General features: G+C 42.2%; 1 protein-coding gene across 7 annotated transcripts in view; it reads left to right on the top strand.

Moving 5' to 3' along the window:
- The window catches only part of Cep43 (centrosomal protein 43), a 37,930-nt gene extending 23,350 nt beyond the window's left edge, over nucleotides 1-14,580 (top strand). For 2 of the 7 annotated variants that reach the window (XM_078018753.1, XM_078018754.1), the window contains 4 exons: nucleotides 808-876; nucleotides 6,949-6,988; nucleotides 7,826-7,922; nucleotides 13,931-14,580. In XM_078018753.1, coding sequence (XP_077874879.1) covers nucleotides 808-876; nucleotides 6,949-6,988; nucleotides 7,826-7,922; nucleotides 13,931-14,005 — 281 coding nt within the window. In that variant the 3' untranslated portion in view covers nucleotides 14,006-14,580. Of the gene's footprint in view, nucleotides 1-807; nucleotides 877-1,414; nucleotides 1,638-2,007; nucleotides 2,151-6,948; nucleotides 6,989-7,825; nucleotides 7,923-13,930 lie in introns of those variants that run through there. The other 5 variants (XR_013424679.1, XR_013424680.1, XR_013424683.1 and 2 more) reach the window with 5 other exon arrangements.
- Nucleotides 14,581-17,854: the final 3,274 nt, after the last annotated feature.

Here is a 17,854-nt window from a genome sequence, read left to right as displayed (position 1 = left end):
GCATAGTCAAGCTGTGACACCTCTTGCCCTCTTAGCCCTCCCCTCACACATTAGGGATGCAGTGAACTTGGTATACCAGACCACAGTACATATAGGATTTCGCCGGTGTGTTTAGAGCATACGAGTACCTCTTGAGAAAGTCTCCTGAGTAGCTAGCTACACTAGGAATTTGCACTGTGGGTTTTATCTACTTTTGCCATGCTTCCTAACCCTTTTGTGTTACAAGGCACAACTGTGAGAATTGCTAGAACCCACACAAGACAGACATTTGGGAAGCTAGCCGTGTGTCCAGTTAGATGACCTGTGGTGTCCTTTCTCTCCCTGGTTATTGCCACCCTCAAGGAATTCAGGATACTGTGGTCATGTCACTGACAGACTAGAGAATGGTGACTTAGGATGCTGAGAACTAAGGCTGAGGAAATACTACTGCTTGACAAATAAAATAGTACATAAAATAAAATAAAAATACAGAGGTTCAAAGGAAAAATAAAATTGGTGAAAATAATTAACTGTAGTTCCTGCATTGGTGGGACTGCTTATGGAACAGTTGAATAGTGAGATGGTTGTGTTCCAATGAAGAGTATTAATTATTTGTGAATAAATATTGTTTTGGGCTTATAAAAATGTTACAGTAAATAATTTAAGCATCTTTTAATGATGGCATGTAATTTTTTCTTAGTTCTGAGTTATGTTCCTGTTCTATAGAAGTCTAATATTAAAAAAGAAATTTTGAGATGGCTTAGAGAATGTTAATATTTATTTCTTTAATAAATATTCTTTAATGCTAATATTTATTCCTGTTCACAGGTAAAAAGGGAAGCACAGTTTTGAAAGATCTAAAATTGGTCAACGATAAAATTGGATCACTTGGATTAGGTAACTGGATTTCCAGTTTTAGTTTTGATGCTTTAAAGTGATGATATTTTTAGGGTAAATTCTTACATGAAGTGACTCCGTGAGTCTCTCTTTGTTCTGTTCATTCAGCAGTTCATCCACATAACCTGTCCAGGTTACACCCTGTGCCACGGATGGCTGTGGCAGCAACCAGGACAGATGTCTGTCTTGTGGAGCTTGGACTCTAGTAAGGGAGAAGGATGTAACAGGATGAAACCTGCAGATGTTTCATGTGTTAGAGGGCCACCTTGGGCATGGAAGCCGTCGCAGTCAGCTTCACCTGGCCTGGGCATACCAAGAAGGGCTCTCAGAAAGGCTGGGCTGAGATCTCATGGTCAACTAGGAGATTACTAGGGAGAAGGAAAGAGGTGTCAGTTGAGACTGGGCAGAGTTGGTCAGAGGCAGAGCTCTTCTCTGGGTACTGGGAATACAGGGGTCCAGCTCGCAGGGGCTGCAGTCTAAGGGAAGGAACAGACTTGTGAAGGGAAAATTATGAGATGTGTTCTGTTATGTGGAGCAGATGTTGGCGACCCTGCTATGAAGGAAATGTTCCTGTGGAAATACGAGGCCCCATGTGATCATTACTGAACCTGAGTCACGCGCTGAAAATGCAGTTCTCTGTACTGTGCAAACCACAGGCAGGTCCGACAGGCAGGCCTGGGTGAACCTTGCTGTGTCCCTGACTTGAAGGAAGGTCACAATTGGGCTCTCCGTGGCCATCTCCTGTCCTCTCTGAATGTGAGGTGAGATTAGGTCCCCTGGTCCGTGATGACTCACACCTGGGAGTGATGGAGCATAGCTTCCCAGGCAGGCTCTTTGCCTTTCCAACTGCAGGCAGATCTGAGGGTGCAGCTCAGGGAACAACTGCACTCCTGGAGAAATGTCCTGAGTAGGGCAGAGAGCTGGGTTAGTACCTGAAAATCCTGGGGTGGCACTGATTGGGATGGGGGTAAACTGAGCTGCTATTTCATCTGATAAGTGGAACTAGTAATATCGACCTCATTTTATAGAGTAAATAGGATTTAAATATAAATAAAAGTGCAGTGCCCGGCATGGTAGATGCCTGACAAACGTTAGTTTCCTTTTTATGTTACTTTGTTCCCCCATTTGCAGCCATTTGCAGAAGAATAGATGTTCCCTGAGCTGCCTGGATTCTTGCTCCACACAGTGCCCTGGAATCCTCCTGGTAACGGCTGAGTTGCTGGCTGTGCTGCCTTCCATTCTTTGTGCGTCCTGGTTGCTGGCTGGCCAGCTAGGTGGGCCTATTCCCTTCCCTTCCTTGGTTCCTGCCGTCTGGTGCTGTTGGGACGCAGTAGGCATTCCTTCTGCTGCCTTGGTGATCTGCCCCACCTGGAGACCCCCTGACCATGGCACCTGTCGGCTGTTCTGTCTCTATTGAGTTCTGGTACTTTTTTGTTTCACTCTTGAGATGTTTCCCTTTGTTGCTAAACTTTTTAGCTTTTCTGACTGCTCTATTCTCTTATCAAAGTGAGGGTTTCACTCTCTGTGAAGGAAGTGCGTAGAGCTCTTCTCCTCAGTTGGGGAAGGAGGAGGCCACTTTGACTGCAGAGTTGCTGGTAGAGTAGGAAGGTGGTAGGTGTTCTGCCTCACTTTGTCTTCTCTTGGGACTTTGACAAACCTTGGTTGGAATTTAGATAGTTCCTACTAGTGTGACATACCAGTTCAGTAGCCACATGTTTGTCACTAAGTGAGACATAAGGATTCAAGAGAAACAGAGTTTTATTTAGCTTTGTTTAATTATATTGCAACAATATTTTCTGTTTGAGCTTTTTTTTCATTGTAAATATACATTCAGTATTCTGGTGGAGTAGTCTAGGATGGTAATGATGGTAGTGATGTGTACCCAGCACTGTACCAAGAAGTCCCTTTATAAGTGTTTCCTTAGAGGTAGGTTTATTATTATCTCTAGGTTTACAGATGAAGAGCCTAGACTGAGTAACGCCCAGGACCATGTGGCTTTTAGAATATGATACATTGCCTAAGAGCCCTTAGTGATTGTGCTTTACTCCCTAGACATTATTTAAAGCTTATTTCAGTGGGAAAATAAATTCTGAGTTTCATAAAAACAATTGTAAATAAAGTTTTAGAACACAACCTGTTTTGTTTTGGTAAATATTGATCTAAGGTATGCAATGGAAATAAGATAGACAATTAGCATGTTTGGAGGAGGAGTCGGTATAAAGGCATTCCTGCACCCGCTGTCTGACGGGTCACAGTGTGGGGGATGCTGCAGCAGGGCCACACCATCTGGAAACCAGAACCTTCGGGAATGTTACGTGTCTTGTTTATGATACTCATGATATGGATAATAGGGCGTACATCAATCAGTAATAAAAGTACGTATTGCCTGAGATGGCAGGAAAATGCCCAGAATGAGACTAAGGATACAATTAAGACATGCCCCAAGGTGTGTTTCAATATCAGGATACAAACAAAAGTGTTATTCCTCAAGCCTAAGCAACAAGAAATGTTTATCCTACCGTTAACCATTTACACACACACACAAACACACACCCCGTCCTAAAGTCACAACCTGTACAACACCTAGCTACAGAAAAACAATTGCTGTGCCCACAGTTCAAGGACCATCGTATATAGCTTACTTAACTAAAGGAGGATTATGGTATCCCCCTTGAGGGCAAGAGGCTAATAAAAATACATTCCCCCCACCAACACACCCTCCTTTGCCTTACTCAGGAATTTATTATGAAAATGGGAAACACATAGTTAATATTAATGGCAAATGAGTTGAGGTGCAGAGCCTGCCCTTCAGTTAAAGATTACAAAGATATAAGACTTGGTGTGCTTTGACCAAGGAAACTCTGTAAGAAAGCAGTTAAATAGGTCATATTAAAAAAGGAAATTACTTTGGAAATTAAAAATAAAATAATGTAAAATTAACATAGACATATTTTAGAGGTACTTCAGAGTAGTAGGCTTTTTAAGTAACAGACTTTCACTATTTTAGTGTTTTTTACTGGGATTTTAGTTTAGAAGTAAGAAAGCTTACCAATAATCATAAGTATGCTTTAAAGTTAAAGGTTAACGAAATAATTATTGGTATAAAAGTGAATAATAGGTCTGGAGACATGTAGTCTAGTTGTGTCGCCTAGCACCTAGTGATGTGAACACGCAAAAGCTTATTCAATCAATGTATGTCAGAAAAGATCGTAACTCTTGAAGATTATGAAAATCAAAGAAGTTTCAGGCTTTGAAGCTATCCATTAACTACCTGGAAAAACACCTGTAAAAAAGATGTAAAAATAAAGGTCCCTCTAGGGGCAGCAGACTTTTTCTGAAGGCTGCTTGTAACTTGCAGCCAGTCGTCCCATCTCCTCTTCTTTTGCTGACACCGCTCCTCCTTCAGGATCCCTGGACCCCCTGCCGGGGCTGGACCCTGGCAAGGAGTCACTAAACAATGTAAAGGGCCAGCTAGTAGATATTTTAGGCTTTGTTGGCCACATGTAGCCTATGTTACATATGTATGAATATTTATATTCCTTAAAAATGTAAAAGCCAATCTGAGCTCATAGATTGAGCAAAACCAGGTTACTGTCTGGAGGTGGAGTGAAAGAAGTCCAGGCCAGAGATGACCAGGGTCAGGTCTTGGGTGGAGGCAGGTGTCCTACACATAGGACGGATGGGTGGCATGGGGTAGGGAGGAGAGACTATCAGGAAACACAGATAAGAATTGTTGGCCTGTGGGCAGAATTTTGCTAACACCCAGCTTAAAGAAATGTAAATCTCTTGTGTTCATGGCATGCATTTTTACTTGACTTGCTATTCCAGATTTCAGTAGTGTTGAGTAGTAAGTGTTTCACCAGGAAGTCAGAACCCAGTGTGTTGCATGTTGCTCAGTATTTGTGGTATGTTTTGCATTAGCTACATGTGGGAAGGCAGGGAATTCAGCTGTCATCGTGGCTCTGACACTAACCTGCCTCGGTTTCCTCTTCTATTCTGTGTTGATATTCACAGTAAGGGACAGTGATCGGTCCTTGGAGGCTCTCAGGCTTTATTAGCTGCTAATGATGTTTGGTTTTTGGCCTTATAAATCTGTCACCTGTGTGGTTTGTTGAAAAAGATTTCTTCCCTTCTCCCCTTCCTGTGCCCTGCTTGACAGCGCCTGCTTTCTGTCAAGCACTTGTAGCCCCTTAACCTTTGAGGCTGCCAATGGAGACAGGCTCTGTATTCTAGAGAGGAAAGCAGCCTGGAAACTTGTCCCCACCCATTGCATATGACCAGGGACTCCCCTCATTGCCTGATGGTTTGAGTGTTCCACTAGCAATGACTCTTGCTTTCTTCATTTCCTTATAGTCTCCTCCCCACCTCCTCCACCCACTTGTCTTATCTGTAGGTCACTGGTTCAACTGGAGACCTTACCCCAGTTATCTCAGGCCTTGCTGTCCACAGTAGCTTCTGATTTCCTTTATTAGCCATCAGTGTGTGCATGGGAAAGCACATCAGATATTGCTGCCCTGGTCTCTTTGACTCCTTCACCCTCTCATTAGCTTCCTTTGGCATTTAGGCCTAAATCCGACCTTGGCCCTCCAGGGCCTGAATGTCTGATGCCTGCTGGCTCTGTCTACCCCCATAGACTATCCTGTGGTTATAGGAGCTTCCTCCTGGTTATTTAAACAACCACTCCTCTGTCTCCAGGACTTTGCATGTGTTTTCTCTTCCTGGAACACACTGTCCTCCAGAATTTGTATCTCTGTGGCTTTCGTTAGGTTTTAACTCCATTGCTGTCTCAGTTGTTTCCACTCACACTAAGCAGCCTTGGGTTTGTACCCCTGTTCATTGCCTCTTTCTTCTTAGAGTGTTGGCTGCTCTACCGGCAGGGGACCTAGGTCACTCACATTTGATAAGTGGACTATAGTACTTGTGTACTGTAAGGAGCATTACTTTGTCTAACTGCCATCAGAACTTGGGTTCCCTCAACAGTTCAAGAGACATAGACGGATCTGAGGACCTAGGACAGTGCCAGCAGCTTCTTTGAATAGCTTGCCCTTGAGCCAGAGCTTTTGATCTGCATCTTCCCCTTGTAGGTCCTACATCATTCCTGTTCATCTTCTGCTCACAGTTTAAGCAGCTCTCATGCACCTCCAACCCTGTTTCCTCAACTAACCCTCAGAAGACGTGGAAGGGAAGGAAAGCTAATTTGTAAATTGGTCCTCAGTTGCCCTGGGTTGGCCTAGGGTTGTAGTTCAGTGGCAGAGAACTTGCCTAGTAAGTGTGAGGCACTGGGTTCCATCCTCAGCACCACATATAAATAAATAAATAGAAAGTACACAGATCCATCAACAACAATGACAAAAAAAAATCTTTTAAAAAACTTATTTAAAAAAACATAGCCCTAGGTCTTCTTGAAGGTGCTCACTCTGTCAGCCTCAGGTACACCTGGAGAAACTGTAGCACTGCTTCATCAGCATGTCTCCCTCCTGAGGTTCTCCTTTGTTCAGACCTTAATGTGGACAAAGATCTGTGTCAAGCACTTTATGTGCATGAAAAAATATGTTAACCCTGTGATTGGTGTGGGTTTGATTGTTCTTGGGCACAGATCACCAAGCCCCCCTGGGTTCTGGGGCAGTTTGAGCTCAGCGCTGTTGGGCTGGAGCTGGTCCACTGATGTGATCCTGCCTCTTCGAACCATGGGGGTCATACTTGGGTCTTAACAACAGCAGTTGGCTTAGAAGTTTCAGTGGTTCACAGCAGGTAACCAGAGGGGCTGACAGCGTGAGCTTGCTGCTGCCAAGCTCCATCCAGTCAAAGGGCAGCATCAAGAGCACACCCTCTGAGGGCTAGAGTAAAGGCAAGGTGCAGCTCACCCCCTAGGAGACGGGTGACCACTTGGGACAGCTCTTGTCATGGTCTTCATAGTGATGGAAAAGGTGTTGTTTCTGATCTTAAGTCTTCTCTCTTAATGATGCATTATAGTTCAGTCATGTATATTGTTTTGGCAGAAAACATGTTTAATTGTAGATAAATTATGCAGTGTTTACGTAAATGTAACATATCTTTTCTTAAACTTATCAGGGACTGGAGAAGATGATGACTATCTTGATGATTTTAATAGGTAAGAAAAATGGACAAATATTTGTAACTTCTGAATATAGACAAATGTGACAAGGTGATGTTAGGGTTTTAGTAAATTTGATTCTCTTGTTCATATTAATTGAAGGTGAATAAAAGAATGGTTAATCTAAAGTTGTAGTTTTGGAGCATGCTCTTCATCTTACATGAATACATGGACATCTGCATCATGTTGATGCTGGTAAGAATGAGATAAAGAGCTGACATGGAGCAGTTGAGGCGAGTCATGTGGGTGCAGGTAGTACCATGCCAGAGTGCACTCTTATCGCTTTCTTTCCTCTTGATGGTGAGAGTGGCCTGTATTAAGTTTTTTTAAAAATGGCCCTTTCCAATTATTTTTCTAATTCTGATGCTATTTTTTAATATTTTATGTCAGATAACCTTAAAAACATAAAAATAGTCTAGACATTGCCAAATAGTTTGGAAGTAATATTTGTTGTTGGGCTGACTGGAAATTTTAAATTAGACAACAACGAGTTTTACTTTGACACTTTTTATTGCATTTGAAATATGTATTCATTTTTAGCATATAAAATTAGCATGTAATTGTTTTGAGAGAGTGTGATATAGTAGATGAAATCTTAGAAATCTGGGTTTGTTTTCTTGCCATTGTGTTCGGAAAGTCACCAGTGAACCTTGGTTTTCTCCTCCAAACTGCTGAGGTGGTTACTGAGTTGTTAGTGAGGTGATATGTGTGAAACTAATATTGAATGTTATAGTTTACTCAGAGGATTAAGATTAATGTGTGTGCACATTTGAAAAATGTTAACTCTTCTTTTCAGAGTTCTTACTTTTCTTTCTTTTCTCCTCTTGGAATTAGTGCCAGCCGTCGCTCAGAAAAAAGTGAACTAAGTATTGGTGAAGAAATTGAAGAAGACCTGTCTGTGGGAGGAGACGACATCAATACCAGTGATAAAGTATGGTGTCACATATTCCTGGGGAATGCTGTTTTTGCCTATTTGTTGATTTACTATAAAGCTTCAAAATTTCTACTGATCCATAGAGACAGAGTTGAAAGCTGTGAGAAGTTCATGACAGAGTTACCTGTTCCAAATCTCTTACGAATGTCTGTAATGAATACGGAGAGTTGCTTTCACTTGCTGTTTGTGTTGGGGCCCGTGTGCCTCCAACATGTCTGAGTTGTTCTGGGTGCTGGGCTTGCAGCGGGTCAAATGCCAGGGTGGATCAGCTGGAGTCAGAGTGGCCTGCTTGGTGTGTACGTAGAGGTAGGGTGGAGCCTGTGGTCGTCTTGGGGCCAGTGGAGACTCCAGAGCAGGTGAAGCAGGGCCACGCTGGAATCATCAGCAGTGAGTACAAGGGCGCACAGCACGTCCTGTCAGCATTTATGGTCGGGAGTCCTACTTGAGGTCCACACCTGAGCTTCTCATGCATTAGAGAAGAGAGCATCCGGATGCTTCGCTTTGGCCCCACTTCTCAGGATCACATCTGTCCGTGGCTGGTGTGGGTCTGCCTTGCTATGAGGTGGCTGCTCTTCCAGAATGAGGTGGCTTTGCACAGGTGTGCGATCATCACATGGGGAAAAGGCCTGCAGGAAAGCCCTCATTTGACCATGAAATGCCATGGTCCAAGTTGGCCGGGTCTGTGTTTGCATTCTCATTTTCTTAGGTGGGCTTCCACCTTCCATCCTGGTTTCTTTATTTATGAGGTGAAAGCACAGATACTACTTATGGAATTGTTGTGAAGGCTGTGTGATAATTTGTGAAGCAGGGTACCTTCTCTAATTCTGGATACACTGTAGACTTAAATTATCTGCCTTTATGTCTTCATCCTGGGCCACCTGTGAGGCCTCCAAGTAGTACCAAAGAAAACTACCGAGGATCGCTCCCCGCCAGTTTTGTTGATGGAATTAAAGTTGTAGAGATCAACTATGAACTCACACGTGTGAAAATAGGGGTAGGAGCGTGAAGTGGAAGACTTTGGAGTAAGTGGCTGAGCCATGATTTGTGAATTGGCGAGGGGAGAGTCGATGTGGTCTCCGGTCGGCCACTAGAGGCTGTGAGTGGCTTTGGGGGGCAGCTGCCAGGCTTGGCTTTCTTGGCTTGTTCATTGTTGGTCACCCTCTCTTAGTTTCTGTGCTCTGGGAATTTTCCCCTGCAGCTGAACTTGATGTGATTGTGTTGTTTTGAAGCAGCCTTGCACATGGAGTGACAGCTGTACTTCATCAGCTAGCGTTTTTTAGAAAGTTGTGTGCAGAGGATTAATACTATGCACTTGAAGAATACAAAGAATATTTTTGTATTCTTTGCTACTGTGGAGCTTTTTTTTTTAATGTTTTTTTTTTAATTGTAGTTGTACACAATACCTTTATTTTATTTATTTATTTTTATGTGGAGCTGAGGATCAAACCCAGGGCCACTTGCTAGGCAAGTGCTCTACTGCTGAGCCACAACCCTAGCCCTGCTATAGAGCTTTTTGCTGAGGTGAGCAAAACCAGTTCTACATGAACCAGTAGGTGGTGTAGAAAGTATGCTGCTAGTGGCTGTGAGAACCGAGGTATCTCTGTGGAGTGACCATGTTTGGTAAGTGGGTCTGCTTTTGAGTCCAAGCTTTTTGACTTGCAAACTTGGACAAGTTATTTAAATTTGGGGCCTTAGCTTTCTCATTTATTTTGCAAGGGGGTGATCATTATGAATACTAGAGATAAGTGTGTGAAGCTTATGGTTCAGTTTTGGCAGAGTAGGCATTCAATAAAGGGTCGCTAATCCTGCTGTTTTTGTTATAGCCATAAATAAGATACAAACTCCTTCCTTGATTTCTCTACAGGGTCATGGAGAAAAGTCATGCACATAGTGTTTGAAAATTCAAGGTAGAAAGTGAGAAGTGCTGTTAAATGCCTGTTATTTGTGAGCTTATGAAAATTCAAAAGTGGGAACTGATGTTGGACTGGATTTGACAGATGGCTAATTAGGTTTTGTTGGGTGGGAGCAGCGTGGAAAGCTGGGGCCGGAGAACACAGGGCCACTTGAGGGTGCCATGCAAAGGGATGCAGTGATGGGGGTCTGCCCAGAGCCAGCAAGCACAGAGGCTCAGGGTGGCCAAGGAAAGGGCCACGCCCTCCTGAGCTTGGTGCCCTCAGCTTCCTGTCAGTGGGAGTGACCTAGTGAAGCAGGCAGGTGAACATGTGCACTCCAGCTGTTCTTCAGAATGTGGTTCCGCGTTCTTCATTGTCCATTTGCATGAAGCTTCTGCCACAGAGATCATTGTTTTCCTTTCAGGACTCAAAATGGTTTAGGAATTCTTATTTTGTGACATGAAAAATCTGTTTTTATAGTGTTGAACAAAGATGACTACTTGGGGAATTCTAATTCTAAAACTAGTAATGTAGGGAATCCATTTATTTCCAGTTAACCTTTGTTCTTACAGTTTCCTTTCAAGGTAGCCACCTGAAATTAAGCTGATTTCTTTGGAAGTGGTTTGGTTATTGTGGTCTCTTTCTTTTTTTTTTTTAATTTAAATTAATACATAAAAGTTTTAAAAAGATACTTATTTGACAAATGTACACATTGTACTGTTTTGTTGTTTTTCCAGGATATGGAACTGAGGGGCACTCAACCACTAAGCCCAGACCTCAGCTTTTGTGTGTGTGTGTGTTAGAAACAGTCTCGTTGAGTTGCTTAGGGTCTCACTAAGTTGCCGAGACTGTCTTTAAACTCAAAATTCTCAGCCTCCTGAGCCACTGGGATTATAGCATGCATTTGCCACCACTCCTGGCTTGTGCAATGTGTAAATCAGTTTTAAGTGTATCTCTTCAAATATTTCTTTGTGGTGAAAACATCCATAAATTTCTTCTTATACTTTTTGAAATATATAGTACATTATCATGATCCACAGTCACATACAGTGCAGTAGCTTGCCAGAACTTCTTACTCCCTGTAACTATGACCCAGCACTTAGGCTAGCCTGTCTGCATTCCCCAACCCCACCCTACCCTCGGATGGCCGCTGCTGTACTTTCCACTCCTCTGAGACCAGCTGAGTTAGATTTTTCGTGAGTGGGATCCTGTGTCTTTCTGTGCTGGCTGAATTCCCTTAGCGTCATGTCGTCCAGGTTCACCCATCAGTTTCTTTTTTATGATTGAATAGCCTTTCATTGTGTATGAGTCACATTTCTTCATCCATCGTCAGTTAATGGACACTTGTTTCCATTTTTTGGCTGTTGTGAGTAGTGCTCCAGTGAACGTGGGAGTGCAGATATATCTTTTTAAGGTCCTAATTTTATTTCTTTTGGAGATATGCCTGGGTGTGGGATTGCTGGATCATAAGGGCATCTGTTTTTAATTTTCTGAGGCCCCTCCACATTGTTTTCCACAATGGCTGTACAGTTTACATTCCCACCAGCAGTGTGTGTGCGTTCCAGAACTTGTTTCTTTTCTTTTCCATCATATCCCTTATTAGTGGAGTGAGGTGACAACCTCATTTTGGTTTTGATTTGCATTTACCTGATGATTAGTTATGTGAGCGTTTTTGACACATCTCTTGATCATTTGTATGTTTTCTTTTGAGAAATGTCTGTTTAGGACTATTGTCTGGTGGTTATTTTATTTTTTGCTTATGGGTTTTTTGAGTTCCTTATATAGTCTGGATGTCAGTCCCACATCAGACATAATAGTTTGCAAGGGTTTTCTTCCATTCTATAGATTGTCTCTTCACTCTTGTTTTCTTTGTTGTGCAGAAGTGTTTTATGTCTGTGCTTTTTGAGTCTTCTTCAAAAAATCCTTGCCCATTCCAATCCCCTTTTTTCTTCTAGTAGATACATATAGTTTCAGATCTTACATTAAAAATCTTTAATCCATTGTGTTGATTTTTATAACTGGTGAGAGAGAAGGGTCTACTGTATGTGAGTACCCAGTTTTTCCAGTGCCATTTATCTAGAGAGATACAGAAAAGGCATTTGGTAAAATTTACCATCCTCTCATGATTAAAAAAAAAAAAAAAAGACTGAAAAACTAGGTATAGAAGGAACGTACCTCAACATAATAAAGCCAGGTATAATAAGCCAACAGCCTACATTATGCTGAATGAGGAAAAGCTGAAAACTTTCTCTCTAAGCTCTGGAATAAGGCAAGACGCCCACTTCATAGTGCAAGAAGGCCCAGGCAGAGCAATTAAGCAAGAGAAAGGGTGTCTAGATTGTAAAGGAGAAGTCAAGTTGCCACTGTTGCAGAAGCATTGGTCTTAAATGCTATAAAACCCTGTAGATGCCACAAAAAACTTAGGACCAATACGCAAATTCAGCAGTTACCGGTACAGAATCAACATGCAAAACTCAGTAGTATTGCTGTGTGTCAGTGGTGAATTACCTGAAATAGAAATCAAGAAAGCAGCCTTCAAAAGCCTGGAGTTACTGAATTATCTATATTAAGAAAGGTTGTCTTCTAGTCCACAAATTTTCCTGTATTCACTCTTGTCTATAGTTTAGAATCAGTATTAATATAGTACTTGATTGTTTTGCAAATAAAATGGAATACCTTACCTGTTTCATCGTGTAATAATGATAGCAGGAGGACGTGGAGTTCCAGGACATGGATCTGTTTTTATAATCTGTAGGCTTTTCTGTCATTTTCAGGATTTTGGTTTTTTATTTTTATTTGTGTGTGTGTATGTGTGTGTGTGTAAACTGATTTTGGATCGAAAAATATAAGAACCTCAGTTAAGATTTCTAATAATTTTCCTTGTGATAGTTTTACACGAGGTCTATATTTGGATCAAGAATGAGAGGGCTTATTTATTCAAAAGGATTTTATTCCTAACTTAACATTTCTCTATACTGAAAGATTAATGAAATGGGAAGATGTATTGGGGGCAGAGGAACAGATAGATAAGAGTGCATCTCAGATCTCAAGAGGGGACTGTGTCCTTCCTATCGTGTATCGTGGTCCTGTGTAACATGTAGTGGTCCAGGGTTGGCCCACTGTCCCCCTGAGAGGCCACTTACTTGTCTTTTCAGGCATACAGTTTTGTCCTAACTACTCGGCTTTGCCTGGAATTGGGAACACAGCTGTAGATGGTACTTTGGGCATAGTTTGCAGTCCTGAGGACCTTCCCTGCTATGGTAGCTGGTTCATGCAGATGAGGGTGGGTCTGGGTGGGACTGAGAAGGCATGCCACCATTCCTGTGTCTTGGAGCATGTGTCTTGGCCTTTGGATTTTCCATGCTGTTAAGATCATTAGCCTAAGAAGTTTATAAAAATGAATATGTCCATTTTGGCTGGTTAGTGCTTAAGCAGAATTAGTGAACGCTCATTTGTACAGCGCTGGTGGCCCCAAAGCTGGAGTACAAGGCTCTGGCCAACCTTGTGGTCCTAGGTCCGTCTGCCTCACTGCAGCCACCAGCAGGCTGACCAACTCCAACTTCCATGAATTCAGTGTTAGCAGGTATCGGTTGGGCCTGAAGTTTAATGTTAGGAACTTAAGGTGCATACCATTATTTAAAAACACAGTAGGCAGTAGTAGTTTTCAAGTGAGAAATGTGAACATTTTCAATGAATTTCAGTAATGCTTATTTGGGTAAAGTTTAGTTTTAGAGACTTGGCAATTCAGAAACCTTTGCAATCAACAGAATCACATACTGGGGCTGTGCTCACCTAAGGAGATTTTGTGATGTCTTCCTTTTCTTAAATTGGTTTAAGGTCTCTAAGATGTTGTTTCCTTTCTTTTTAATTTTCATTTGAAATATTTGCGAGTACAAAGCACTGAACTCAGAAGGTTGTGCTGATTTTCTTTAGCCATAGAATTTGAGGCAAATCCCTTCTCAACATTTCAGTTTTACCACCTATCTCAGGAGTTTTAAATATGAAGCAAATATAGACTAAAAAATGTTTAAATTATAGCAATCTGTATTTTTTAAAATTAAGATGCTATCCACATTGTGATACTAATTCTTTTCTTTCTTTTGAACAACAAAGCTTGATGACCTCACACAAGACCTGACTGTCTCCCAGCTCAGTGATGTCGCGGATTATCTGGAAGATGTTGCATAGACACGAAGAGGAACTCTTCTAATTAACAAAGGACAAAGGACTGATCAGCTCCATATTTTTTTTTTCCAGACAATCACTCTTTGCTGGAATGTCTATTCCCTATTGGTGCCTTGCATTTCAAAAAGACTGCAGATATTTTTAAAAATTAGCTTTTCATTTTACTGCAAAATACTTCCTGTATGAGCCCATGTGTGGAAGATGTAATATTCCTAATCTGGCTTAGCTGTATGTTTCTCTGTGGAAGTTGACTGTCTGCTTTCAGGCTCATCACAGGGAGGGACCCATGGAAACGTCAGTGTCACGAGCATAAGGAGCGGTGTCAATAAAGCCGTAGGTTTGCACAACTCTGCTGCAGTGGTCTTTGGAGCCTTAGCTTCAGCCATCTGAAAACAAACCTTCCTTACCACTTAGTATGTTTTGATATTAGGTGGTTCTACACATAGATCCAGTAAATTTGTGATACTGAAGTATATTGATGTAAGTAGATTTGATGTATCAACTTTATTTTGTATTTCCTTCCTTTTGGAAGGTTTGTTAGACCATTAAGGTTATATTAAAGTACTCTGTGTGTGCTATTTAGTTTTGTTTATTTAAAAGAAATCTAGGGTGGTTTTGACCTTTAATTCTTTGACTTATCAGTAACAGTTAACATTTACGGTCACCATGTCTCCTCTTGTCCATGTAGGCAGCTTTAGGCACAGTCCTCTTTGTTGCAGCTGCAGCTTCTTACTGTACAGATGCCTTGAAACATAGTAAATACCAAAGTGCATCTGAAACCACTAAGCAGTGCTTTCATTTCAGATCTGTAAGTCGATGTTTAAATCCAAATTGGAATGAAACGGTAGTAATGGCCTAAGACCATATATATTCAGTTTGACAAGCTTTATATATTGTACATAATTTCACTGTAAACCCTTTAAAAACAGAGCCATAGTAGAATTTCCAGCAGTCTCATTTACCAACATGCTGTGATGTAGGTCACTGACATTTGTCATGCTAAGATTTTAAAATGTGCAAGTAGGAAAAACAGAAGTGGTGCAGTGTGTTCATGTGAATACAAGCTGTGAAGGTGTTAATTTTTGTACTTTTTATTTCACATACGACTTATTAAAAAGTTACCTTTATTAATAAAAAGAGCAAATAAGGCATAGTTGGTGGGTCATGGTAAGTGACAGACTGCGTTGCATAATGCCAGTTTTCCATTTTGTATTAACTGAAGAATTGCAAAAATATTTATCAGGCCCTGAAATGTAGAGGAAATGAAAATTTAATGAGGATCAAGGCTGTCTAACCTTAGAATCTGGCTAAGTAAAACTGAGCTGTAAACATCAAGAGGAAGTAGGACAGAAAATGGGCCAGGCGTCCTGGAACCCCCACGTTTCTGTCCTCAGTTTGTGGACCCCTATCTGTCCCAGTCAACTTTTCAGGTTTGAAAAATAGCACTGCATGAAGATGGAACTGGGCTTGATACAGTCTGCGTTTCCTGGGGAACGTGTCATCTGTGTGAGCACTTTCTAAAAACTCTGGTCCTCTGGAGTCTGAATCAGTGTGTGATTTTTTTTTTTTTTTTTTTTTTTTTTTTGGTGTGTGTGGTGGTGGTGCTGGGAATGGAACCCAGGGCCTCACACATGCCAGGTGGATGCTCTACTACTGAGCCATACCTCCAGCCCATGGTCCATTTTTGGTGGAAGATACATTTCAGTGCAGTGATGTGGGAGCAGAGCAGGATGTGGCTATTTAAATTTATGGAAAGCTTTGAAACAGTAGCATCTGAAATTTGTCATTTTCTGTTTCTCATAGACTCTGACCTTTCAGTGATATTTGGGAGGGTGGGGAGAAAATGCAAGATTTATCACTTCTCATCAGGACTATGTTACAGATTACTGAATGATTTTGAAATTTAAAATTAAACTATGGAGAAGTTTTCACATGTATTCCTTGCTTAGATATTATTACCCTGTTAAAACTTATAATGTGAAGTTATAGGTTTTGTGTTTGATTAGTGTTTTCTTTTTGTTTATAAAATATATATTAAAATATTAACTCATGAGACACATATCTTATGGCAACTTATATTTTACAGTGTTTTGTGTTTTTTATGGTGCTTTGGATCAAACCCAGGGCTTCATATGTCCTAGGCAGTCACTCTGCCTTGGGGCCTTACAGTGGCATTTCAGAGAAGTGCTAGCTTTCCTTTTTTGAGGGGTCGGTGGGGGCGGGGGGTACCAGAGATTGAACTCAGGGGCACTCGACCACTGAGCCACATACCCAGCCCTATTAGAGACAGGGGCTCACTGAGTTGCTTAGCACACCTCCTTTTGCTGAGGCTGTCTTTGAACTCACCATCCTCCTGTCTTAGCCTCCCGAGATGCTGGGGTTACAGGCGTGCACCACCACACCTGTCTAGGCCTTCCCTTTTATTGATGAGAATCACAAATGAATGAAAAGCACTTATTTGGTATTCTGCGTTCACGTGTGGAGCGTCTGCTCGCTCTCCATGTCTTCTCCCTCTGCTCATGTGCTGGGGCCAAGTACCCTAAATCTGTATCCTCCCAGAATCGCACAAGGCTGGTTTGTCTTGCTCGTTTTTGGTGCCTTCCGGAGTAAAGGAGAAACCCCATTCTGTCTCAGTTACCCTTGTGTTTAGTTATCTCTCATCACTGAATGATCTTGCTTATTTTTATATATTGTCCAGTAAGCTCTGTGAGAACAAGGACTTTTTTAAAAAAGCATACTTAGAGTAGCATTTGCCCCTAGTGTGTGCTCAACAAATCTATGTTGTAAAAATCCATGGTAAGCACTGGCAGACGGGTAGGGGCATGGAGAGCTTCCTCTCAAGTACAATGCTACAGTTTGTGGGGGGACGGCTGTCCCTATCCCAAGCTTGGAGAGGCCCCCAACTTCAATGCTGAATAGGTGGGTGACAGACGGGTCTAGTTCAGTTGAAGTTTGTTCACCAATGCCCAAATGGAGAGTTGAAGACAGTCCCCTTTGCATGGCTCAGGTGTGGATGTTTTGGGCACTTGAGGAGCAGAGCAGCCCTCAAGATCACTGGACCACAAGGTGGGGGATGGGAGGAGAATGAGAAAGGAGAAGCAGTTCTCCTGGAGAAGAGTGTGCCTGACCAAGTGTAGCCCTGCGTTGGGCACTGAGTTGGGAAGGGAGACTCTGTGACATCCCAGTTTTCATTTGGACTGTGTACAGAGGGGGGCCTTTTAGGTAATGGTTGCACCCCGAGTGCTCTGGCCAAATAGGTGAGTCCACTGAGGGCTGAAGGGACTGCTGGGACATGGGACTAGTTGGAGGAGGAGTCACAGGGGGGCCTGCTCCTCTCTGCTTCCTGGCTGCCATTAGCTGAGCAGCTTTCTCCCACTGTACCCTTCCTCCTTGATGTTCTTCCTCATTGCAGGCCAAGATGAGTGGAGCTAGCTGATCCTGGACTGGAACCTCCGAGACCATGATCCTCCTCTTAGGTTGTTCTTGCAAGGTGTTTTTGGTCACAGTGACAAGACACTAACACCCCATCAGTGCACCCTGGTTCCACTCCTGCCCTCCTACAGTTCAAATTACGTGTCCTTTGGTACTTCTAGGAGAAGAGCATATTTTGGGAGACAGAAGTAAATTTCAGCAGTCCAGACCAAAAGAGATCTAATTATACTATAAAAGAACCTGCAATGACTTTTTTCTTAACTATTCCTTGGAGATGGGGTCTTGCTCTGTTGCCCAGACTGGCCTTGAGCTTCTGGATTTACAGTCTTCATGCCTCAGCCTTTTGAGCAGCTGGCATTGTGGGTGTGTGCCACTGCTTCAGGCTCTCCAGGGAGTTTTGATTAAAACATTGGGCTAAGA

This window comes from Ictidomys tridecemlineatus, chromosome 8 (genome assembly GCF_052094955.1).
Source record: "Ictidomys tridecemlineatus isolate mIctTri1 chromosome 8, mIctTri1.hap1, whole genome shotgun sequence".
Taxonomy (NCBI): domain Eukaryota; kingdom Metazoa; phylum Chordata; class Mammalia; order Rodentia; family Sciuridae; genus Ictidomys; species Ictidomys tridecemlineatus.
This window is presented reverse-complemented; position numbering and strand designations above follow the sequence as displayed.